At 43.3% G+C, this 24,730-nt stretch overlaps 1 protein-coding gene and 1 long non-coding RNA gene across 3 annotated transcripts in view; one reads left to right on the top strand and one right to left on the bottom strand.

Annotated features, from left to right (window-relative positions):
• The window catches only part of tiam1a (TIAM Rac1 associated GEF 1a), a 127,019-nt gene that overhangs the window by 45,901 nt on the left and 56,388 nt on the right, over positions 1–24,730 (top strand). For both annotated transcript variants that reach the window (XM_017691427.2, XM_037546956.1), the window contains exons 2-7: positions 1,337–1,425; positions 5,596–6,502; positions 9,375–9,849; positions 15,018–15,190; positions 15,945–16,169; positions 20,380–20,565. In XM_017691427.2, coding sequence (XP_017546916.2) covers positions 5,606–6,502; positions 9,375–9,849; positions 15,018–15,190; positions 15,945–16,169; positions 20,380–20,565 — 1,956 coding nt within the window. In that variant the 5' untranslated portion in view covers positions 1,337–1,425; positions 5,596–5,605. The remainder of the gene's footprint in view (positions 1–1,336; positions 1,426–5,595; positions 6,503–9,374; positions 9,850–15,017; positions 15,191–15,944; positions 16,170–20,379; positions 20,566–24,730) is intronic.
• Positions 18,696–22,805, bottom strand: LOC119265937. Its single transcript, XR_005131767.1, has 3 exons — positions 22,498–22,805; positions 20,443–20,562; positions 18,696–18,843 (listed from the first exon to the last, which is right to left on the bottom strand). It is a non-coding gene; the product is annotated as an uncharacterized LOC119265937 (long non-coding RNA).

The raw sequence follows: 24,730 nt of genomic DNA, 5'->3' as shown, positions 1-24,730 counted from the left end.
CTTCATGGTGTGTTATCTAGGCTGGTGTGGTGGGCGGCACTGTCACCTCACAGCAAAAAGGGGCTGGGTTTGATTCCCCAGCCGGGCGACCAGGATCCTTTCCGTGTGGAGTTTACATGTTCGGAAGACATGCAGTGGTGGCCTGGTGGCCTGTCCATAGAGTTTCCTGCTTTTCTCCTAGTGACCACTGGGCTAGGCTCTGTTTTTTTTGGAGGGGGGGGGCACTTTTTAGCCAGGCTAACTTACATCCATGGGCTAACAAGAGGCCTGCTGTCCATTGGACAATGTCAACGAGCGCAACATCAGCCCCTACTTTGAGCTCTGCCTTTATGACGTGTTGGACTGGTTTAGACGATTCATGCATGTTTCCGCCCTAATGAGTTTATATTTCTTCCCATGTTCGGCTCAAAGTTGAGATGGCTGATGTCACTAGGAGAGCGTCTGGTCCTGTGAGACCACCAGAGCTGTAGAGATTAGGTTAAAAAAAACAAAAAAACTCCAGAATATTCCTTTAAAGGAGATGTACGCCAGTGTCTGAGTGACTATTTTTCATCCGTTTTCCAGATGAGCTTCAATTTGCTGAGTAAACAGTGTGTGATTGTGCTGCCTTTGCTCGGTGCTTACTTACTGTCTCTCGCCCTCTCTCTCTCTCTCTCTCTCTCTCTCTCTCTCTCTCTCTCTCTTTGGGTTAGTGGAGCAGTGACTATGTTCTTCTAAGGGCTAATCCATGTGCTGCATGATCATCCTCAGTTCTTCGTGCCTACTGCAGTATGAAAATGAGAGATATTGCTCTCTCTCTCTCTCTCTCTCTCTCTCTCTCTCTCTCTCTCTCTCTCTCTCTCTCTCTCACAGCATTGGGTTTAGAGGAAATTAGGTCATGTTGGCATTGAGAGAGATATAATTGAGTTTGTGCTTCAATATTGCTGCAGATCCGCTATGATCTTCACTCATATTTTACTTTATAAAGCTGATGCTCATACAAGGATATGCTTCCTTCGCAGGCCAGTGAAATCAGGGTAGTTTTTCCCTTTCTTGCCGTTGGAAATAATGTGTGGGATTGTAAGCGAGTTAGTGCTTTTGTGAGCGTGTGCATGTGACCTTCTGCACTTCGATCTCCGCACAGGGGTTTATTCTTCTTTACCTCAGGCCATGTGCGTTCTGTTGTGTTGCTTTTCTGTGTGGGTCGTATTCCTCTATTTTTAGCTTTAAACACGGAAGTACAGTTCTCTTCTCCTATAGAACTCTGTGTTTTCTCTCACAGCCCTTATTTAAAGATTTATAGGAGTGTGTTCTCTGAGCTGGAGGCTTATCCGCAGTTCTTCTTTCCCCTCTCTAGATCCTCGCACGAGCTGTGTAAGACCATGAGGTGTGTGAACAGAGACGAGCCGCTGTGGAGACCCCAGTGATGCCAGTGTTGCACTTCAGGTACTTTATCATCATTATACACAAAGATACGTGAAAACTGTATTAAGGGAAGACACCACAGGCCGAAATGACGAATGAATAGCAACCATAGCAACCATAGCATGTCTTTTAGTTCATTCACAGGCTTCTGCGTCTCACCGTATTTTCCAAACCTTTAATGAAGGCTTAGCTCCACCCACACTCGGCACAGCCACGTGGTGCATGTCATGTAGAATGTAGCTCGAATATCCATACACACCCCATTTCCAAAAACATTAGGACACTATGTAAAATATAAATAAAAACAGGATGCAGTGATGCGCAAATCCTTTAAATAGTGAAATATGTGATGCTTTTTTAATCCCACAAACGGGGAAATTCCACCTCCGCATTTAACCCATCCGTGAAGTGAAACATCACATACACACTAGTGAACACACACACTAGGGGGCAGTGAGCACACTTGCCCAGAGCAGTGGGCAGCCCTATCCACGGCGCCCGGGGAGCAGTTGGGGGTTAGGTGTCTTGCTCAAGGACACCTCAGTCATGGACTGTCGGCCCTGGGAATCGAACCGGCAACCTTCCGGTCACAGCGCCAGATCCCTAACCTCCAGCCCACGACTGCCCCATAACTCTATATTAAATTGAAAACATTACAAAGACAGTAAAAGATTTTTTGAACAATATTTGCCCAATTTCAATTTGACGCCAGCAATATGTTTCAAAAAGTTGAGACAGGTGCGACCAAGTTGGTAAAGATGTGTAAAGCGAAAAAAAAACACACCTGCTGGTTTGTTGGCAATGTGCCAGTAATGTAATTGAGTATAAAAGGGCATCTCAGAGAGGCTGAGCCTTTCAGAAGTCCAGGTGAGGAGGGGTTCGCCACTCTGTTAAAGACTGCACAGCACAACGTTTCTCAATGTAAAACAGCAAAGAACTTTCAGCAAAGAAATCTCCATGTTCAAGGGACAAGGTTGAAAACCAGTACTGACTGGTTGTGATCTTCGGGCCCTCAGGCTGCACTGCATGAAAAACAGATATGAATCTGTAGAGGAAATCGCTGCATGGGCTCAGGAACACTTCCGAAAGGCTGTGAACACAGTTCATTGCTGCATCCACAAACTTAAAACTCTGCCACAAAAGACAAAACCTTATGTACACAGGAACCAGAAATGCTGCCACCTTCTCTGGGCCCAAGGTCATAAGATTTGGGGTAGTTTTCACCAAACGGCTGATTTAATGTAAATGGTAGTTTACATTTATTGCAATCTCATCTCATTAATATTGGCTATAGTCTTACTTTTTCCAGATATCACTGTGGGCACTGCACTTTCATTACCTCTCAGGCTTTTGCCAAGTTTTGCTAGCAGACGACTCAGAATGCCTTTGTGAATTCATTGGCAAAAACATTTTATGGAGCTCATTAGATGCAGCCGAACACATAGAAGCCTCCTATACTGTGCAGCATAAATGCATGCCAGTGTTGCTGAAGTGGGAGGTCGGTAGGCTCTTGTGCGTCAGAGATATTTGAGGCTCTGATCACACGCTCTGCAGCGTTCGCACTCTGAGGTGTGTGTGTGTGTGTGTGTTTGTGTGTGTGTGTGTAAATGGTGAGACTTCAGTCTTCTACTGTGCACTGATTTTCCCCTCAGTGGGCACTTTTTCCTGAACTTCCAAAGCACAATCTAAGAAACATTCCCTTTCATTTGGAGCAGAACAAAAAAGGTTTGTGGTGCCAGTGAGCCATTAGCACTGAGTGATGACTGTTTACGGCATTGGGAGAGGAAGGTGGTAGGTATGCACTGGTCCAGCAGGTTCTAAAGCTTTAGAGCTGATATGTCATTGAGGAAGCTCAACAGTGGGAACAGTATGTTCCCTTTCACACCTACTCTGATTGTAAATGGATCCTTTCAAAAGACTGTATTATAGAGAACCAAGTTTTGTCCTATTTGATGTACTACTAAAATAATATAAACTTTGCAGCAAAGCAAGAATCCATTATGGTTGTGATATCACAACCATGAACACATTTTCATGCACTGATCAGGTGTAACATCATGACCACCCTTGTTTCTAGGCAGTTCTACAGTTACAGACTGTAGTCCATCTGTTTCTCTGATACTCTGTTACCCTGTTCTTCAGTGGTCAGGACCCCCATGGACCCTCACAGAGCAGGTACTATTTGGGTGGTGGATCATTCTCAGCATTGCAGTAACACTGACATGGTAGTGGTGGTGTGTTAGTGTGTGTTGCGCTGGTCTGAGTGGATCAGACACAGCAGTGCTGCTGGAGTTTTTAAACACCTCAGTGTCGCTGCTGGACTGAGAACAGTCCACCAACCAAAAATATCCAGCCAACAGCGTCCTGTGGGCAGTGTCCTGTGACCACCGATGAAGGACTAGAGGATGACCAACACAAACTGTGCAGCAGCAGATGAGCTGTCGTCTCTGACTTTACATCTACAGGGTGGACCGACAAGGTAGGAGTGGACAGTGAGTGGACACAATGTTTAAAAACTCCAGCAGCACTGGCGTGTCTGATCCACTCGTATCAGCACAACACACACTAACACACCACCACCATGTCAGTGTTATTGCAGTGCTGAGAATGATCCACCACCCAAACAGTACCTGCTCTGTGAGGGTCCATGGGGGTCCTGACCACTGAAGAACAGGGTAACAGAGTATCAGAGAAACAGATGGACTACAGTCTGTAACTGTAGAACTACAGAGTGCAGCTATACAGTAAGTGGAGCTGATAAAGTGGACAATGAGTGTAGAAACAAGGAGGTGGTCATCATGTTATGCCTGATAGGGGTATAATTATTTATTCAGCCTATAGTAGTCTAGACCCTCATATCCCCACTCCTATTCATGTTTCAATGATAAAGAATGACTGCCGACAGGCTGTAGCAGAGCAAGAGGAGTGGAAAATGTTAGGAAAATGAATCAATGTTACGCTGTTCCTGGCTGTGGGCAAGCAAATGTACCATTGCAGCTTTCCAAAGGATCCAGACGTCTGAAAGAAGTGGTTTAATTTGATTCCTGAGGCCTTATATATAGGAGCCTATCACAACAGGGGTTATATACATACAATGACATTGAAAGTTTGCAATCAGTTGTCATATTGATTTTTTATGTATCGCATATACAATAATAACTTATAATAATGTAGATTTTAGCACTATAAGCCAGTTGCCAACATGTGTTTTTATATGTTGTATTCGATATTTTGTGTATTTTGGGAACAGCATGAGTTTATTAAGTGATGAATGATGTACTCATTTTTGCTGTGTTTATTTAATTGTGACTTTCATCTTATTATTATAATTAGAGTCATTGTATATAATGAACTTCGACATATTGTTGAGAACATTGATTCCAAACTTTTGAGTAGCTATTCTACACTTTTGAATAGTAAAGTTTTTCAGTCTTAATTGGGGAATTCCACTGATTCTTGCAGAGTTAAATGTAAATAAAGTTGTTCAGAGAGATGCACTGCTCTAAAAAATGAATTGTTCATAATGGTGGTGATAGGAGCCCAAAGTATGAAGAGTTGAATCCTCTGAAAGCTCCATCACAGGAACATTTTACATAAAAGAATTAAAAATATGAGCTGCCTGATACCTGAGACATGGTTTTGCAATAATTTTGATCGAAAGTTTCAGCCTATAATGCTGAAATATAAGGCAAAACCAAACCAGCGTAATTTTTTTTACATTTACCATTAGTTCACTATTATCAACATTACATTTACAGCATTTGGCTGACGCTCTTATCCAGAGCGACTTACAATTTGATCATTATACACAGGTAGGCTAAGGTGGTGTTAGGAGTCTTGCCCAAGGACCCTTATTGGTATAGTGTGCTTGCCCTGGTGGGGATTGAACCCCAGTCTACAGCGTAGAAGGCAAAGGTGTTAACCACTACACTAACCAACCACATTACACATAATACTCAGACAAGTGTAGGGTTACTACTGGTCTTGGTAAGTAAACGTGCTATATTGTGTTGTAGACATCATGAACCCTGGCTCACGTCACTACTGCAAACAAATTAGGGTCAGTAAGTTTCTCTAACATGAACCATTTCACCTCAAACTTTTCAGTGAATTCCCCTTTAAAGGTACTGTAACAAACAGTATAATAGCTTTTTCCGTGACTGCTCTGATTGTGCCTCTTGTCCATCCCAGATGCTAAACCATGGGGAACGTGGAGAGCCAGAATGGAGATCATGCCTTCTATGGTGAGCAGGTCCACCTGTCCCGCAAACAGACATCCCGGTCACTCCGGATCTCCAACAAGCAGTCACGTCGCTCTCGCCACGCCTCTTCCAGCAAAGCAGAGCACCGCAGCTCGGAGGCAAGCACACGGTCCAGCAGCACACCCAGCATCCCACAGTCATTGGCCGAAAATGGCCTGGAGCCGTTTGACGGGACGCATGCACTGGGAGAGTTTGGAGACTCTATCTGGGTGGACCAGGTGGCCATGAACTTGAGGCCTATGTCCTTCCACGACCACCCAGGTGGCGACCCAGTCACCACACCTGGCTCGGAGGACGGTGGGGACACAGTGGTGGGAGACGGAGAGGATGATGAGGGCCTGTACACAGGGGAGGAGACGTACCTTCAGAGGGTGAGTGATGCGCCTGGGGACAGTGGCAGCAGCTTCAAGAAGAAGCGCTCCAAGTCTGCGGACATGTGGCGCGAGGATTCGTTGGAGTTTTCACTGTCTGACCTCAGCCAGGAGAACCTGACAAGTACAGAGGAGATCATCCAGGCTACTCAGGAGGAGGAAGGAGACTTCCACAGGGTGGATGGTCACTCTGGAGAGAGGGCCAACTCTTTGGACGAGCTCTGCACCCAGAAAAGCACCACACTCCGTGGCTCTCGGAACCGCTATAAGTATGGCCGTGACGGCGAACGGACCGTGGGGGGAGAAATGACTGATGAGATGCTGTCACCAGGAGAAGAAGATAATGGCGGGTACGGAGCATATACACTGCCCTGCCGACGCTCCCACTGCTTGTCTGAAGGTCCTCCCAGCCACCAGGGGGTGCTGTGTTCTAGTATGCAGGGACGACGGGCACAGACTTCACACGTAAGTGTTTAAAGAATATAACTGGTTACACTCTTTTTCATTTAATCAAACCCACATATTTTCCTATTTGCACTTGGCAGACGCCTTTATCCACAGCGACTTGCAATTTGTTCATTTTACACAGGAAGGTGGTGTTAGGAGTCTTGCCCAAGGACTCTTATTGGTATAGTGTAGGGTGCTTACCAGTCTACAGCATAGAAGGCCGAGGTGTTACCCACTACACTAACCAACCACATTTACTGTATTATTGTATTTTATTTATTGTATTTTTACTGTATTAAAAACTAAAAATAGATAGATTTTTAATACATAATCAATGGTCAGGAAGCAGTATATTCTGACTAATTTAGATTTTTCAAGTATCCATAAGAATAAATGAACGAATGTATAACTAAAAACAGGAACCTACACAGAAAAATACACATGATCACGTATATTTCTATACGAGATACAATTTAATCTCCTAAAACCAGTGACATCATCTAAAAAGGTAATCCTACAACACTACAGCACAAGTTTTTTTTTCCTTTTATTGTTTTTCCTTCCTCACAGTTAATAAAATATATACCATCAGCCAGGACAAAACAGCAGATCTTTGTCAGATTAGTAATCGAGGCTGCCTCTTCAGATGAGCTATTTAGCTAACACTAGAGCTGACAGGCACAACAGTGACTTATCGTCTCATACGCAAGGTCTTGTGGACAACAGGCTGACATATTAGTTTGTCATAAATATGTTTCCATTGTTTCCAGAACTGGCTAGCATCACAGAATAGTCAGCCCAGTTAACGATAAAGCCACGTTACCTCAGGCCTCTCAGTCTCATCCTTATCAGTGCATCATCGATGCATCAAATCTGCTCACATCAGCATTCGTGTTTCATAGAAGCAAAATTTACTACTAGTACTAGTACTAAATATTGACAAGTGCAAACGTACATTTTACAGTCCTATTAAAACATAAAATCACCACTTAAGTATTAGCCCGTACGTTTTCCCTGCCTTTCTGTGATGAAAACCCAAATAATGATTTCAGACTTTGGATTTAGACACACTGGGCAGTTAACCGAGCCCTTGAGTGCTCATGCACACATCGGGAAGTAGAGTTATTAAGGGCTGTATGAGTAGTCCTCAGCTGATTTAGATGTGCTGACAAAGTCTAGACACTTTCGTCTTTCATGGGTAGGGAAACCAGTCATTCTTTCAAGTCACCATGACAACAAAAAGACAGGAGTCTCGTCCTTAATGTTGGATCGGAAGAAGAGAGATGTAGAGAGAGAGAAAGGTGGCTTTTCTGCAACACTTCTACAGAGCTGTGCTGTTTTTCACCCACTGCTGGTGGAGTTTAATGATTGAAAAAGAATCCAGTGGTTTCTCCTTTGAAATGCCTGGTGCCTTTGTAATGGTAATCAGCAAAAGCTCCCATGGAGGGCTCAGTGCAGCATGGGCTGTTACATGGAGAGTTCAGCATCTGCTGTCTTCAACTAGTTTGAGGGTTCAGCGTAGTGATGGGCCGATCCACGTCCGATCCTTGACCAATTCCGATACATAACCGTTGATACCGATACAGATTCCAAGATAAGAGCTCTTTTTTACTTCAATATTAGGATTATTATTGTTGGTATTGTGTTTAAGGTGTTCAGTCTTCCAATCACCAAGCATATCTGTAAGGGAAGCTGCAGCTGAACCTCACGCACCGCACTCTGTAGTGTGTATGAGTTCACCACCTGTACAGTGAGACTCATGGGAGACACTGGGCTCAAATCTGAGGTCCAAACGTCAGTTGTGAAGCTCAAGGCTTTAACATGTAGCTAACCGTGCCGCTAATGGTGATGACACTTGATTGTATAGTTCACATATAGCAGTCTCTGAATCTTTGGAGTGTGTTTTCTGGTTGGAGTTTCTACCTGGGCTCTAAGTGCTCCTACAAGCTATGACAACCAACGTTGTTGGTCATTTGGTCATTAAGCTTGATGAATTTGTTGTATCGTCCAACAAAGCCATACTTCCGCATCTCGGCATGCTGGCTTTACGCATATTACACCTAGCTGTCTTGCTTTTCGGCGTTTCCAGGCTAAAATATCTCCAAATAAACATTGGATTATGTTATGCAATGTTACGGCGGTTTCATGGTCCAGCGCAAACTGCGGACTGTAATCTGGATCGGTAAGTGGATAGGCCCTGTCCATCCGATATCCGATGAGTGAAGTGTCGTCAATATCGGACCTGATGCTGATATAGGCCCGGATCGGTCCCGTGTCTAGTTCAGCGAGCCGTAGTTTAAATGAAGTAAGTTAAAACACGAAGTACTGGGTGGTTCCTAAGTATGAAGAGTGATGGTGGACTTACAGAAGATACAGCTCTCAATGTTCTAGGTGTTCTACCTAGTGCATTATTCAGTAGCTACAGGGATTTTTGTGCATACTGGTTGAGCTGTTCTTACCTCATTACATCACTTGCAAACATGAACTATACCTGATAACAGTCAAGTACATTACACTTGGCTAACTAGCAGAACACTCTGCTTTCAGACCAACACAGGTTAACTGAAAGGTAACATTAGTTCATTTGAGATCGCAGTTTATAGAAATCATTTGCATTTGCACAGAAAATGATACAGTAATCACACCTGGATATCGAATGTTAGCCGAAACGATATGTCTTGTGTAGTTTCACAGTGTACAGTTCAGTTGACCCATTGCCTCAAGTCTAATTGAGGGTTTGAGAAACTTCCTATGACCTTTAAGGTCCTTCAAGATGGAACCTAAGTGTTGATGGGAATTCTGGAAGTGGCTTTCCAGGATCAGAGCCCAAATGAACCTACTGCCACACCTCAGTATGAAAGGTAACTTTCCTCTATTTGACACTGTGTAGGACATCACGGCAGGTGAGGGTAGCGAGTATGGAGACAGCGGCATCGACGGCGTGGCAGCCGAAGCCGAGCCCCAGTCCCGGCGCTGCAAGGCCATGTCTGCCTCCTTCTCCGTCTACTCAGCGGCCAGTGGCAGTGTGTTTGCTGGCAGCGACAGCGGCAGCAGCAGCGGAGGAGGAGGCGCCGAGCGGCCCGGCCGAGAACAGGGCATATACGAGAACTTCCGGCAGGAGCTGGAGTTGAACTCACGGCAGACGCGTGAGAGCCTGGAGGAGGCAGGGTCAGCTGTCAGCGATGAGAGGAGCAGCGGCACCCTGAGCTCTGCCTACCAGTCAGATGCTCTGCTCAACATGGCACACGGGACGGTGCGCAAGGCTGGCGTGCTGGCTGTCAAGAACTTCCTGGTGCATAAGAAGAATAAGAAGGTGGAGCCGGCGACCAGGCGCAAGTGGAAGCGCTACTGGGTATCATTGAAAGGTGAGACTGCTCTGTACTGTTACACATGATTGACCCCTGAAGCTGTAGCTTCAATTACAACGATTCCTCACAGTCGGGTTTCCCAAAAAACATGTTTTCATATTTACATGGCACTTATATAAAATACATTCAGATGTATGTACATATGAAGGGTTTCTTTCCAAAATGCAATATAGAACACTTTATAGAGCTTTACACCCATGCTATTTTATTATTGAATGATGTTATATGATTATGACCACCTTTATAAGCGAAAAAAAGTGTTCGTATGCACACACACACACACACACACACACACACACACACATAGGATTTCACAAAGGAGAGTGCACCCCTCACGTTTCTGCAAATATTTTATTCTCTCTTTTGATGAGACGACACTATAGGAATAAAATGTGGATATAACAAAGTGGTCAGTGTGCAGCTTCTATAGCAGTGCAGATTTACCGTCCTCTGAAAAGAACTCAACACAAAGTCATTAACGTCTAAATAGCTGGTAGCACAAGTGAGTCCACCTCACAGTGAACGTGTCCAAATTGTGCCCAATTGTGTCATTGTCCCTCCCTGGTGTCATGTGAGTTACAAGGTTCCAGGTGTGAATGGGGAGCAAGGCTGTTAAATTTGGTGTTTTGGGCACAATTGGGTACAAACCTCATGGCAAAGAACTCTCTGAGGATGTGAGAAATAGAAATTGTTGCTCTCCACAAAGACGGCCTAGGCTATAAGATTGCTAAAACCCTGAAACTGAGCTACAGCATGGTGGCCAAGGTCATACAGTTGTTTTTGAGGACAGGTTCCACTCCGAACAGGCCTCGACCAAAGAAGTTGAGTCCATGTGTTCGGTGCATATCCAGAACTTGGCTTAAAGCATTGCTTAAAGATTGCTGCAGAGGTTGAAGAAGTGGGAGGTCAGCCTGTCAGTGCTCAGACCATACCCTGCACAAAGCATCAACTCGGTCTGCATGGCCATCATCACAGAAGGAAGCCTCTTCTGAAGCTGACACACAAGAAAGCCCGGAAACAGTTTGCTGAAGACAAGCAGTCCAAGAATTGGAACCATGTCCTAATGAGACCAAGATAAACTTGTTTGGCTCAGATGGTGTGCAGCATATGTGGTGGAGCCCTGGTGAGGAGTACCAAAACTATCTCTTGCCTACAGTCAAGCATGGTGGTGGTAGCATCATGGTCAGGGGCTGCAGGAGTGCTGTCGGAGCTGGGGAGCTGCGGTTCATTGAGGGAAACATGAATTCTAACATGTACTGTGACGTTCTGAAGCAGAGCACGATCCCCTCCCTTCGTAAACTGCGCCGCATGGCAGTTTTCCAACTCGATAACAACCCCAAACACACCTCCAAGATGACAACTGCCTTGCTGAAGGTAAAGATGATGGACTGGCCAAGTATGTCCCAGACCTAAACGCAACTGAGCACCTATGGGGCACCTATGGGGCCTGTGGTGCAACCAGGATTTCATGCTTTAAAAGGCTGTCCCTGTGTCCACTCCATTCTGTCCACTGTGTAAAGTCACACCAGTTCCTTGGAGAACTTTTGTCCCCTTTTCAGGTCATGCACTCCCAGCCTGGCTCAGCAACTACTGACGAACAAAAGCATTCCACAGTGCTTCTCTCACTGTGTCCTCAGGTCAAAAAGACAGAATGCACCTACGCACCTGTGATTCTTTACCTCACCAAGCTAATCGCATCAGCACTCCTGAACTCATTTTTCTCCTAAAGCTTCTGATCCTGATGTTTGAGGCTTGCATCTTCTTCCTAACTCGATTCAATCAGAATTTAATTTCACACTCAGGTCCATTTTGATTACATCTCATTCATTATCCCTGGAAAATAGACGACCAAAAATAGCATCAGTGACATCCCTTCCTGTCCTTTGCACAAGGAATATAATCAAATTATTTCAGAGTGCTTTCCCCGGACCTTGTGCTGTCTGTTTAAGGTCATTCAGCTCAACCTGGCTGCCTCAAATCAAATCATCGCTGCCCTCCTATTCCTCGTCCAGCACAGAGAGAGCCTCATTTTCTCACCCTGGAGGTTGGAGATAAATCCCCACGCTTGTTTTCCTTTAGATTCCCATTTATTTATTCAGGACTCCTTGCAAATCTCTTCTGGACTGGCTGAAGGCCACCCCCCCCGCCCTTGAATTTTAATGCAGAGTCTCATCCAACTGCCTGAGATGCCTCTCTGTGGATTACAATTCCCAAACCAGTGTGGTTTAATGGTCTAGTCAGTGTGCCTCCCGCTATCGTCCAGTGACTCATGTGGTGATAAGCTAATGTGCTAATCCAAGATCATCTCACATTACACAGATATTTAGAATAAATGATCACACAAATTGCACAGCTTACACCATGAAAACAGACTTTTCTGATGTTCTGCAAATTTCTCAAGGCATTCAGGCCACGTTCACATTACCAGGTTGAAGTGGAACAAATCTGATTGTTTGCCCTAATGTGACTCAGATCTGATGTTTTCAGGGCTGCATGGACACAAATCTGACCTGAGCCACTTTCATATGTGGTCCCAGATCAGATTCGTGGCCATGCGACCTTAATGTGACACTCAGATCAGAGTTCATGCGCTTTTTTCCACTGCACGTGTGCCATCATTCAGCGTTACCATGGCAGCAGCACCGAACAGACATTAGATCCTGTAAACGGTGGAAAAGCAGCTCATCTCACCTTTTCCTCCTTCGTCTGGCTCTAATAATGAAGCTGAGAGCTGATCAGAGTTAATGATCTTCTCAGCGAAGCTCGTTCTGCTTGTTAGTTTGTGCTGATGATGCAGTGATTCAGTCATGTGACGTTACTGAGTAGGAGGAGCTCATGAGGGTCAGTTCAGGCCGGTTCATCACATTAATGACCGATTTGAGTCACTTACCTAAACCAGCGTGAACCATTGAGTCAGAGAGACCGGATTTGAGAAATGAGGCTTGTAATGTGAACAGAGCTTCAGAGTGGTTTGAGGGTTTGAGGAGAAATTCTGTGCTGTAGAGGAACTTGCCAGCGATTTATTTCAGCTTGGTGCCACTAAGGTACTGAGCAGCTTTTCAGGCGGCACTTGTGACAGAAGAACAGCTGAACAACCTGGAATCAGCCAGAAATGAACCAGATACCATTCGCCAAACTAAACGGGCTGTAAGAAGCTTTACAGACTGGCTGGAACAAAACAACATTAATCCTGATCTGGCAAAAATTGACAAAACTGAGCTGAACTTGATATTGTGGCAGTTTTATGGCTCAGTCTGCCCTTCAAAAGGCGAGGCTTACAGCAGACTGAGCAGCGAGTGGGCGGAGCTCGTTACTCTGACGTAGCAACAAGCTGCGTATTAAGGAACCATAATTTGGCGGAAGGAACTGCGAACATTTCTCACTGTATTTATTTCTCAACAAAGTCATTCAGAATGGTTTGATGAGAAATTATGTGCTGTAGTGGAACTTGCCAGTGATTTATTTCAGCGGTGGTCCACCGTATGTCTACAGTGCAAATATGGCCATTTTTCTACTATCCACAAAGGCCAGTGAACCTATATGTGTCTTCTGAGTTGTTATAGGAAAAGTTGGTAATGGCAAAATCTGAGAAAATGTGTTTTCTTTTGATACTATTTTTAGTTTTGATACTACTAGTGGGTAGTAACTGATTACACTTATGTCACTGCATGTAATTAAGTAAAATAATGATGGATTTGGACTTGTGTGATTATTTACAAATCATAAAATGTACTTCTACTCAAGTACATTAGTGAATAAAAGAGTGCTTTTTACTTAGATACATTTTAGCCATTCATTTTTAGTTTTTCATGGTTTGTTTAAATAGAAAAATAGAACCTATCAAACTTCAGTTCCCGTGCTGGTAAAAGTGCCCCTGAAGTTCTATAAGTTACTCAGTACTTAAATAGTTTTTTTGACTTCTGAACTTCATCTTAAGTAGTTTTTTTGGTAAAGTACTATTATGGAGTGCATAAATAAACCATCTAACAAATAAAAGCAGACAACAGAGAAGGCAAAAACATCAAGGAAAGGAAGCAACATAATGTACATGGTAAACAGATTCTAAAACACTTCTAAATAATAAAGTAACAATAAAATAAATAAGTTTGAAAGATAATAATGAAACAGAGCAACAAGAAATTGTAGCACATAATACAATCATCCAAAATGACAGAAGAAAATAAAATAAGAGTAAAAATAAACAAGAAATCATAAGAAAAACATGAAAAAATATTTTAATCTGCTTTTTAACCTCTATAACATAGGTTTATGATCATAAAACACATTTTCTGTTAATTTGAGGGGAACTTCTACAAAAAAACCCCCAAAATTTACAGTTATTTCATGCAGTTACTGAATAATTTGCCTTATGATTTGGGCATGCAAAGTCAGATGGAAAAACCAAAATATACCTACGAGTATAAGAGGTTAAAATTGGAAAAACGGAAAAGGCTTGTTGTATTTTGCCATAGAATGTCCTATATGGACATCTCATGCCATCTTTATTCAAGACTGTCGTAAAACAATGCTCGGGCACCAGGCAATGTAATCATAACCTTTTGATGCAGTAGTTTTCTGTAGCTTTAAAATGCATTAAACACTTCTGACGTCTGGTTCCTATTACCACTGCTGCGACTCGACAAGTTTCTACATTTCACATAAAGCTTACATGTAAATCTTCAGACACAATTTCTCTTTGAATGCTCTTTCAACGCAGTGGCAATTATCAGATTAGTTTGCTTGGGGAAGGGGTCCGAAGCACAGCTGATGATACAAAATACGTTGCATGCAATTACACATTTCCACCAGAGAGGTCTCCAAATCCCCCAGTCTTACAAAGTGTAGCTTCAATGATTTAGTAATGCACAGATTCTTATATTTACAGCACGTGGCAGACACTCTGATTCCAGAGCGACTTACATTTTCACACAGGTTGGTGAAGGTGGTGTTAGGAGTCTTGCCCAAGGACTTATTGGTATAGTGTAGGGTGTTTACCCAGGAAGGGGATTGAACCCCAGTCTACAGCTACTTAGGAATGATGAGCATGCTCTTGCTGGCTGTTGACTTTCTTGCCTAGCTTCTTCCCATCATTCTTAGTCATGCCTGCATGCTAATTACTCAAACAATCCATTTATTCTCTTTTATCTCCTGTCTTTTGAACCCAGGATGCACTCTGTTCTTCTTTGAGACTGATGGGCGCTCAGGGATCGATCACAACAGCATTCCAAAACATGCAGTATGGGCTGAGAACAGCATCGTCCAAGCTGTTCCAGAACACCCCAAGAAGGACTTTGTTTTCTGCCTCAGTAACTCTTTGGGAGATGCCTTTCTGTTCCAGGTGAGTTAGCTCTGATTTCAGCAGGTACAGTATGGCCTGATCCTGCTTAGACCTTTTTCTACCTTATATGCTGCATGTGTCCAACCAGTTCATCATTTAAGTGGATGGTAGGAACAAAAGACTGAACATTCGGGATTTGCTTTGTCTGAACCCCTTTTATGTCTTGTATGCTAATGCTTGGCATTTAGTGGGGTGGGAAATGATCTGTATCACTCAGGGGTTGATTTTAAAGGTTACCACGTCAGATTTGACTTTACCGTTCAGCTGCTTCTCTCCTAAATGTCAATCAAATACCTGGTTACACCGCCGTATTGAAAATGGAAACTATACACATAAGAAAATGATAAAATCATTAAAATTCTTGAAAGAATAGCAGTTGTTCTGATGGTTTTACAGCCTTAATCCTATGTAATATTCACTTGGATGGAGAGTATCCAGCTAACCAGCTTTCCTCTGGTTCGCCAATGAACAGCAGTCTCCTTCTAAGGCTGTCTAGCGTATGAAACAGTTAATATACTGACTGTTATGATGATTATATTGCATGCAGTTTTGGGAGGCAGGGGGTTTGCATGCTCCTGTTATGTAGCCAGTATTTCCCCCCAAGCATTAACACATTTAGTCTGCTCTGTTTGGACGGGATCTTCTAAGATTTTCATCCACTGAGCTCAGTTTGTCAAAACCTTGATATCTGATTAAGAGAAGAAATATATGTCAGCCTCATCAGTCTAATCTCTGTTTCCACTGGTGTGATCAGACGTCGGGGCAGACCGAACTGGAAAACTGGATCACGGCCATCCATTCGGCCTGTGCCACGGCCGTGGCCCGGCAGCACCACCGGGAGGACAACGTGCGCTTCCTGCGCTCCGAGATCAAAAAGCTGGAGCAGAAGATCGACATGGACGAGAAGATGAAGAAGATGGGAGACATGCAGCTCTCGGCCGTCACTGACGCCAAGAAGAGGAAGACCATCCTGGAACAGGTAGGTGACCCTGCCTTACCTAACGTTCCATCGCCGATACGTTCGGAGACGTCGGCTTCGCCGCTTTTTCCCAAATTCCATTTCATTTTCCTCTTGAGATCCATTTATGATGTTTGACTGGGAAATATGTATGCTCCTAAAAAAGATGGTATTTCTAGGCCTCTTTAGTAAAGAACATTGTTCTATTTAGAACCCTGAACACTCAAAGAACCCTTTGCAGGATTAAATTGATGGAACATTTGCTGTAAATGGTACTATTTAGAACCTTTTTGAAAATGGTTCTATATAGCACCCAGAAGGGTTCTTCTATTACAATACTCCCAAGCTTGCAACAGTAGAAGAACCCTTTAGGGTGCTTTCTAGAGCCTTTTTCAATAAGGTTCTATAAGGAACCATGTGTAGCACATTCATGCGTATTTTCCAACAAGCTGACGAATCATTTCATGATGACTAGAACCCTTTCACCATGCAAAGGGTTCTTTGAGCGTTCATGGTTCATGGCCATCTACCCAACAGGAGGTTGTGAGTTTGATCCCCAGCGATGCCATAGCCATCCATGAGTGTGTACTCAGTGTCTTACAGGATCACTAAAGCATCACTAGACCACTGAAGAACCCACATTTTTAAGAGTGTACCAAAAACAAATGTAATTCATTTTTGCAAGTCTGTCTGCTAACCACTCTTTATCCTTAGAACACAGCAGGCTGTTTTTGTTCCATGTGCCTTATATGCAAATGAACTAGGTTTTGATTGGCTGTCTTGTATTGTGGCTCATTCAATTACTTGTTCAAAAAGACTGAGACACTAACGATATATAAACGTACAGATTTTCAGCTTTTTTGGGTCGTGTTCTTTTACATATCAAAATAAAAGCAACAACAGCATTGATAGGAGCGTAGGAGAACCGATTAAAAGGCAGAAAAGGCCTCTGCATTAAAGTCCTATAGGCTTCTGAGGGGCTGAATTACTGCAGCGACGACATGTTTAACGCATGTTTCAGTTCTACGGTATAAGTCATACTTTCTGTCCTTTGCGTTTCTGGTTGTTTCTTCGGCTGCTTCGTTTTAAACCTCAGTGCAGTGAAGAAGTGGTTAAGGTTCTCATGTTCTACCAACACGTGCTCAAGGCCGATGTTCTGTTTCGCCTTTTTCTGACATTCCGCTTCAAAACATTTCTGTCATGCCAACGTTTCTATTCCAAGAATGTCATGTTCATTACGCCCAGCCGACACAGGTGGGCTTTTCTGCTCAGGGGCAGAATCCTGCACTGAGAGTGTACAGCTGTACACAGTGTGCACAGGTGGGCTTGATGCCTCACTGACACACAGGTGCGTTCACGCTACTGTTTTTCACTCACTCCACTCAGGTCACCGTTTTTGTTGAGCTTGCACTTCACGTTCTGTGGAGTTTACTCAAAGCTCGGTGAGAAAGCCGGTTACTTTGCTCCCTGAACATGGACCATTCTACTGAGCATGTTTTCTGACCTTGATCTGTACAACGATTGTGGTACGACCTATTTAAGTCTGTTGTTTAAGAATAGAATAGGCTATAATATATACAAAATCATCTGTTATATTATTTTTGGTTTCTTTTGAAGTGAAAAGTGTCTTCAGTCTTCATGTCGCTTCTGAAACAGGGTTTTTGTCTGAAGAACAAGTCATAAATAACGGTCATGAGAAACACACACACTGTGGTGATGAGAAGTGGGGTAAGAAAGAAGCTTTAGAATAAGAAAAAAAAACCTGCTCAAACGTTTCGCTGTATCATGGAGAGCACCAGTTAATCTTCGTAAGGGTATGATTATAGTTTGTCTGCATGAAGGTAATGGCACTCAAACATTTATGGACAAGTTCGGAGGAGGTTTTGTGAGAATGACCCAGTCATGAGGGCTTATGTGGTGCTCTAGGTGGCATACATAGCTAAATCCTATTGTAATGTGGGGCTCAATGTAGGTGTTTAATGGCTGTTTTGGTGTGTAGGATAATGTGCAGGTGTGTTATTTGAAGGTAATGGTTGATTGTGAGAGTAGTTTGTTTTGGTTATGCAGTAGGTCTACAGCAGGCCGAGAGCTGCGCGTCTGAATGAATAGAGCTTTGTACATAGGCGTCAGTGGCGGGGGGTGGTGGGGGGTGGGGGTAGTGGCACCCCAAATGCTAAAGAAAAGCATCAGTAGTGAGTTTGAATTGAATTCTGAAATCGTGGAATGCTTAGAATAGACAGTATTGACGGCTACAGCGGTAACCATGGTGGATCACAAAAACTGCTATTTATTTCGCTGATATTTTGCTCAATTCTCTGCCCAGATTTGATAGAAAATGTTTCACATAGTGCTCCCGAGTGGCGCAACCGTCTAAGCGTTGGCCGTGTCATCAGGAGATCGCGAGCTTGATCCCCGGTGATGCTGCAGCCGTCCGTAGCTGGGAGTCCAAGTGAGCACAACTGGCCTCGCTCTCTCTGGGTGGGTGGGATGGCCCACCTTCTCCCCCATCACTCAACGTGATACCAGTCAGAGCAGGCGTCTGTTAGCTGGCGCTTTCCTCCGAGCTCATTCGGCTGTCCCGTGGCGCTGCGTGAGTGGCAGTTCGAAAAGAAGCGGTGGCTGATTCCGCCCTCTTGGTGTTGGTAGTATAGTGTGATTGGGGGGAGTCCCAAGTAGCGGGTGGAATTGGAAGCGACTAAATTGGGGAGAAAATCAGGTTAAAAATTTAAAAGAAAAAAGAAAATGTTTCACGTAATATTTACACTTAAGCCATAAGCCCCCTAGCCATTCCACTGTTGTTTTCAAATGATATCATATCAAATGTCATCAGATTAACTAGGGCACTGTTGGCTTGTTGTTCTCTGTATTCAGCTCTGTGTTGAGCTGCTAGTGAGCAATGAGGAGTGAAAGGGAAGGGGGGAGAACCCCCTGCTGTGAAAACAGTAAACACCTCACCACAAAGACAATAATACGGAGGTAAAACAGACAACACAACAGCTTTCCTAGTATTAAAAAATCATGTACAGGTGCCACAATAAAAAAATAGCTTAGAATAGACAGTAGAGACTTTTAGTACTGACAGCTACAGCAGCAACTATGGCGGATCACAAAAACTGCTGTTTTGCAAATATTTTGCAAAGGAGTTTGACTTGTTGCTACTTGCCCTCATAGATTTACTAGCTGAGAGCAAAAACACCTGTTGCAGAAAGTCCACTGTGAGTGAAATGGGTACATTTAGCCTTTTCATTTCATTTCTTGTTACTTTTTTATATTGTAACATATCATTTTGTTTTCACTACATACTACACACTGGCCTATTAATGAAATCAAGGCATATTTTTCAAAGACGCATAGCTAGACTTTTATTGTTGTTGTGCCTGTAAGACTGAAATATGTAAATGATCTCTTTTCTGATTGGCTGCCTTGTATTGTTGGGCATTGAGAAAAGCATTCCAAGCTAAAACACTCTTTATAACAACATCAGCATGAGTGGACGGGGCCAAGCTACTATAGGCAGACTAGGCGGCCATGTGTAAACGTGTTGGTTTTTGTGACATCACAAAAAACAGTACATCCAAAACTGGCTGTTTTGGGAACTTGTACAGGGAATGTGTGGACCTGAAAGTGTGTTTAGAAACAGAGCGTATGTACCACGTCAACATGTATCTGATCAGAGCTGCAGGTAAACAGAAAGAGAATCACCAAGAGCAAAACAATGAAGTTGTAGACAATTAGCCAAACCCTTTGTGCCCGTTGTCTCTTGAATAGATGCTCAGGTTTATTTTTATAGTAGGAATGTTGCTTTCAAACGTTTTGGCTTGTAGTGTACGTATAGTTATAGCCTTACAGTCTAATTTTGTGGCCAGTTTTTGATAGAAAAAAAAGTTTCACGTAATATTTTCACATAAGGCTTAAGCCCCCTAGCCATTCAAACAGATTTAAAAAAACCTTTTACTATGTCATCAGATTAACTAGGACACTGTTGGCTTGTTGTTCTCTGTATTCAGCTCTGTGTTGAGCTGCTAGTGAGCAATGAGGAGTGAAAGGGAAGGGGGGAGAACCCCCTGCTGTGAAAACAGTAAACACCTCTCCACAAAGAATAAAATAAATAGGATTTAAAGGCACATGGTGCTTGCATAAATGTTTACTAGCTTGCTCCCCCATGAAGACCCGTGATGGTATTTAATGCCAGTGAAAAGGGATGAACTATTTTATTCTTTCTCCTTCTCAGATCTTCCTGTGGGAGCAGAACCTGGAGCAGTTTCATATGGATCTGTTTCGTTTCCGCTGTTACCTGTCCAGCCTGCAGGGCGGCGAACTCCCCAACCCCAAACGCCTGCTGGCCTTCGCCTCTCGACCCACCAAACTGGCCATGGGCCGCCTGGGCATCTTTTCCGTCTCTTCCTTTCATGCCCTGGTACGAGAAAAACACACATCTGCTTACAGATACAAATACAGGAACTTTTATTTCTTTTTATTTTATTTCTATTTATTTCTTAGATGTAATCTTATCCTCCCTTCACTCATATGCTTGTGATTACATAATGCTAGTCTGTATACACTACCATCCTAAAGTTAGGACTTGAATGATATCATATACAATAATAACACCAAACACCAAAATGTGTTTATGGCAAGTTTTAAGTTTTTAGTGATATATATTAGGTTAATATACCATAATTGTCAGTCTACAGTAAATATCTGTAAACTTCTCCAATCTGAGATTTGATCACCACTTTTCAGATATGACATTTACATTTATAGCATTTGGCTGACGCTCTTATCCAGAGCGACTTACAATTTGATTATTTTACACAGGTAGGCCAAGGCAGTGTTAGGAGTCTTGCCCAAGGACTCTTATTGGTATAGTGTAAGGGGCTTACCCAGGTGGGGGATTGAACCCCAGTCTACAGCATAGAAGGCAGAGGTGTTACCCACTACACTAACCAACCACATGAGGCATTCAGAATGCCTTTCTCAGTGTTACTCGGCTTGCTCAGTCATTCCCGGGTCATCTACCGCTCTGTTCTTTGTTCTGGACACACCTAACGTTTCTTAAAAAATCTTAAAAAGAAGCTTTTTAGCTTCGTCTGTATTATCTAAAGCTTAGAAGCTGCACTGGGCCTGTTAGAATTATTTAGATGTTGCTGCTGTCAAAGCAAATCCTTATATCTGGAAGTAGCTTTAATAAATTTACTAGACAGGAAAAAGCATTCTTAACCCTTTAATGTCCTCACCAAAAAAATGAAAAAAGCAATTTTATCTTTTTTTATTTGTTTGGGGCAACAATAAAAACAATTGGTGTTTTTTTGTTTTGTTTTGTTTTGTTTTTTCCTTGACCCCACATTTTTAAAAATATTCTCGTCTAACAAACAGTTGAGATGGCACTTTGTGGCGTATGTACAGACTCATAATGTCCTCTACCAAATAGTTGAGCAGAGCATTTCCCTTCTTTCAGCTTTTAAAGGTTAATGTAAATATAATTTATTCTAATTATAATCTATATTCAATCTGCTATTGTGCAGAGTACAGGTACAGAGCCAGTGAAATGAACTACAAATGCTACATGAATAAATAAATAATGGCATTACATTTTGAAACCATCAGATTTTGGACAGCGCCAATAAGTTATGATATTTTTTTAATCCCACAAACGGGGAAATTCCACCTCCGCATTCAACGCATCCATGAAGTGAAACACCACATACACACTAGTGAGCACACACACACTAGGGGGCAGTGAGCACACTTGCCCGGAGCGGTGGGCAGCCCTATCCACGGTGCCCGGGGAGCAGTTGGGGGTTAGGTGTCTTGCTCAAGGACAGTCATGTTGGCACTGGGGGACCGAACCGGCAACCTTCCGGTTACAGGGCCAGTTTCCTAACCTCCAGCCCACGACTGCCCCAATATGAGCACTGCTGTTCAAACGTTTTGAATGAATGTCTTCAATAAAATAATAATAATAACTCAATAATTCAACAAAAAAACATGAGTATAATATACATCACAGCAGTCAAACTGTCAAAAAATAAGACATAGGATTTACATTGACATTATATACATTCATATTGTACATAAAATAACAAAAATATTAATATGAGATTATTGATATGCGATGATATTGGCTTTATATTATCACAAACATTGATACGCATGATGTTCTGCCCACATACGGATTATAGAAACTTTCATTTCATACACAGTTAAGCCACAGGAGCTCAGAGAAACACGCACACACTAATCTATAGATCTCCATTCAGTTTCCCTTCTTAGAAACATTCACACCTTTCTATGACAGTCGCACTCTCACACTCGTTCTCCTCTCATTCACGCGCTCACGTGCTCTTACATAACACTCGCTTCAGTAGACGCAGCAGAGGCTTGAGGCCGCGCCAGGACAGGAACACAGACTCCCTGCGTTCTAGCCAATCTCAGCCGTCGCTATGCGCTCCTGACGCTCCTGACGCTCCTGACGCTCCTGAGGCCGGTTATGGAATGTATAGAATGGCATGACATGATGGACGTCTGTCTCAGTCTGAGAGAAAGAACAGAATGAAAGAATGAAGAGAGGAGCTACGCCGGCCTAACGGCATTACTCCTCCACACGGTGGGAAAAATCGCTGAGAGAGAGAGAGATTGTAAAAAGAAGACGGAGAGAAAGAGGAAGAGAAACAGAAAGAGTAGGACAGAAAAAGAAAGCCAGAAAGAAAGAAACTGAAAGACAAAAGATATACTCTAAGAAAGAAAGAGAGAGAGTGAGAGAAAGAGAGAGAGAGAAAGAAAGAAAAGAAAAACTGCAGGAAAGAGAGCACGAAAGAGAAGGAGATACTGTAAAAAAAGAAAGAGAAGGAAGAAGAAAGACGGGGAAAGATCTTACACGAAAGAGAGAGAATAACAGAGTCAGAGACAGAAAGAAAAAGATCTAGGAAGTAAAAAAGAAATGTAAGAAAGAAAAGAGAAAAAGGAGATGATGTCAGAAAAAGAAACAGAGATTGTAAGAAAGAGAGAGAATGGCAGAGAGCGAAAGAGAGAAGAAAAAGAGAGAAGAGAGAAAGAGAGAGGAAAAAAGTGATAAAAAGAGATAGCGAGAGAGAGAGAGAGAGGGGGGGGGAGGGAGAGAGAGAGGGAGAGTTACAGTGGTTAATCAGTAATTGTCGGGCCTGTCGGGGCAATTTTTTAAATCTCTCTCTCTCTCTGTCTCTCTGTCTCTCTGTCTCTCTCTCTCTCTCTCTCACTGTATCTGGCTCTCGCTCTTTCGGCCGCTCACTCCTGATAAGCTGAACTGAGGGGTAACGCTGCTGGACCCCACAGTGCGTTTGCTCATCAGCGATTGCACTTTCTCTCGTACGAGGTTTGCAATCATATTTTATGAGTGAGTGATTCTCTAACGACCTGCGGGATTTAAAGGCTCATCTGTGCTGGAGCAGTGCAGCCTCGCCGTGACTCCTCTTAGCGCCGGAGCTCTGCCCCAATGTGAATTAACCCAGAAACGCCAGCCTGATTCTCCGTCTCTGCGTGAGCTGCACAGATATGTAACAACACTGTGACTGTATGTATATTCATGCTGTGGCCTAAATAAATCCTAGACACATGTCCAGAGAGAGAGCGGGATCTTCTCTCATCTTAGGGCTTGAAAATAATTGTTAGAAAGAGTTTTACTTTTGAGTAATGACAGAGGAGAACTGGGCTGGAGGTTAGGGAACCAGCCCTGTGTCCAGAAGGTTCACTGGTTCGATCCCCAGTGCCGACAGTCCATGACTGAAGTGCCCTTGAGCAAGACACCTAACCCCCAACTGTTCCCTGAGTCCTGTGGATAGGGCTGCCCACCGCTCCAGGCAAATGTGCTGACTGCCCCCTAGTGTGTGGGTGTTTCACTGCACAGATGGATGAAATGCAGCGGTCTAATTCCACAGTGTGCAAAGACACAGTTGGCAAATGGTTCTAAATAAATTCTAAATTCTTTTGGTTCCCTAAAGCCGGGGTTGCTCTACATGACTTTTCCCCCAATTTTAGGCCTGATTCTCAGTCTGGCCAAGTCTGAGCTGGTCAGCTCTAGTCTGCAGGTTTTTGAGTCTGCGTGAGGGGTGCTGACTAAGATTTACTGCCTCCCTATCATGATTCAGATCAGTCAGAGTTTATCAAACATGTTTGATTTTTTGACCCGACTCTGAATGAAATGTAGTGTAAACTGGTTAACAACTCAATCTGAATGGATTCCTGCAACAGCCAATCAAAACAGAGACAGTGAAAGAAGAAGTACAGCAAGTAAACAAAGAAAAAGGTGAAAAGTCTCACGTGTGGAGCGAAGCTTTTAATGAGCTGAGTTTAAGGCACAATGTACATTTAAGACTCTAAAAAACACCAAACTGATCACATTTTTAAAACCATTAGTGTAATGCCAGGGAGAAGATGAGGCGGACGCATATGTGTAGAGAAGCAAGATTTATTAGAGGCAAATCCATACTCAGGGTCGAAACAGTCCAGGGTCAAGGAGCCAACACGGGGGTATTGGGAAACAGACATGACAAAAAGCAAAATAAACAAAACACCACAGGAAAGATGCACCACATGAAAATATACTA

The sequence above is a fragment of the Pygocentrus nattereri genome, chromosome 18 (assembly GCF_015220715.1).
Source record: "Pygocentrus nattereri isolate fPygNat1 chromosome 18, fPygNat1.pri, whole genome shotgun sequence".
Classification (NCBI taxonomy): domain Eukaryota; kingdom Metazoa; phylum Chordata; class Actinopteri; order Characiformes; family Serrasalmidae; genus Pygocentrus; species Pygocentrus nattereri.
Note: the sequence above shows the minus strand (reverse complement) of the source record. Positions and strands in the feature narration are given on the sequence as shown.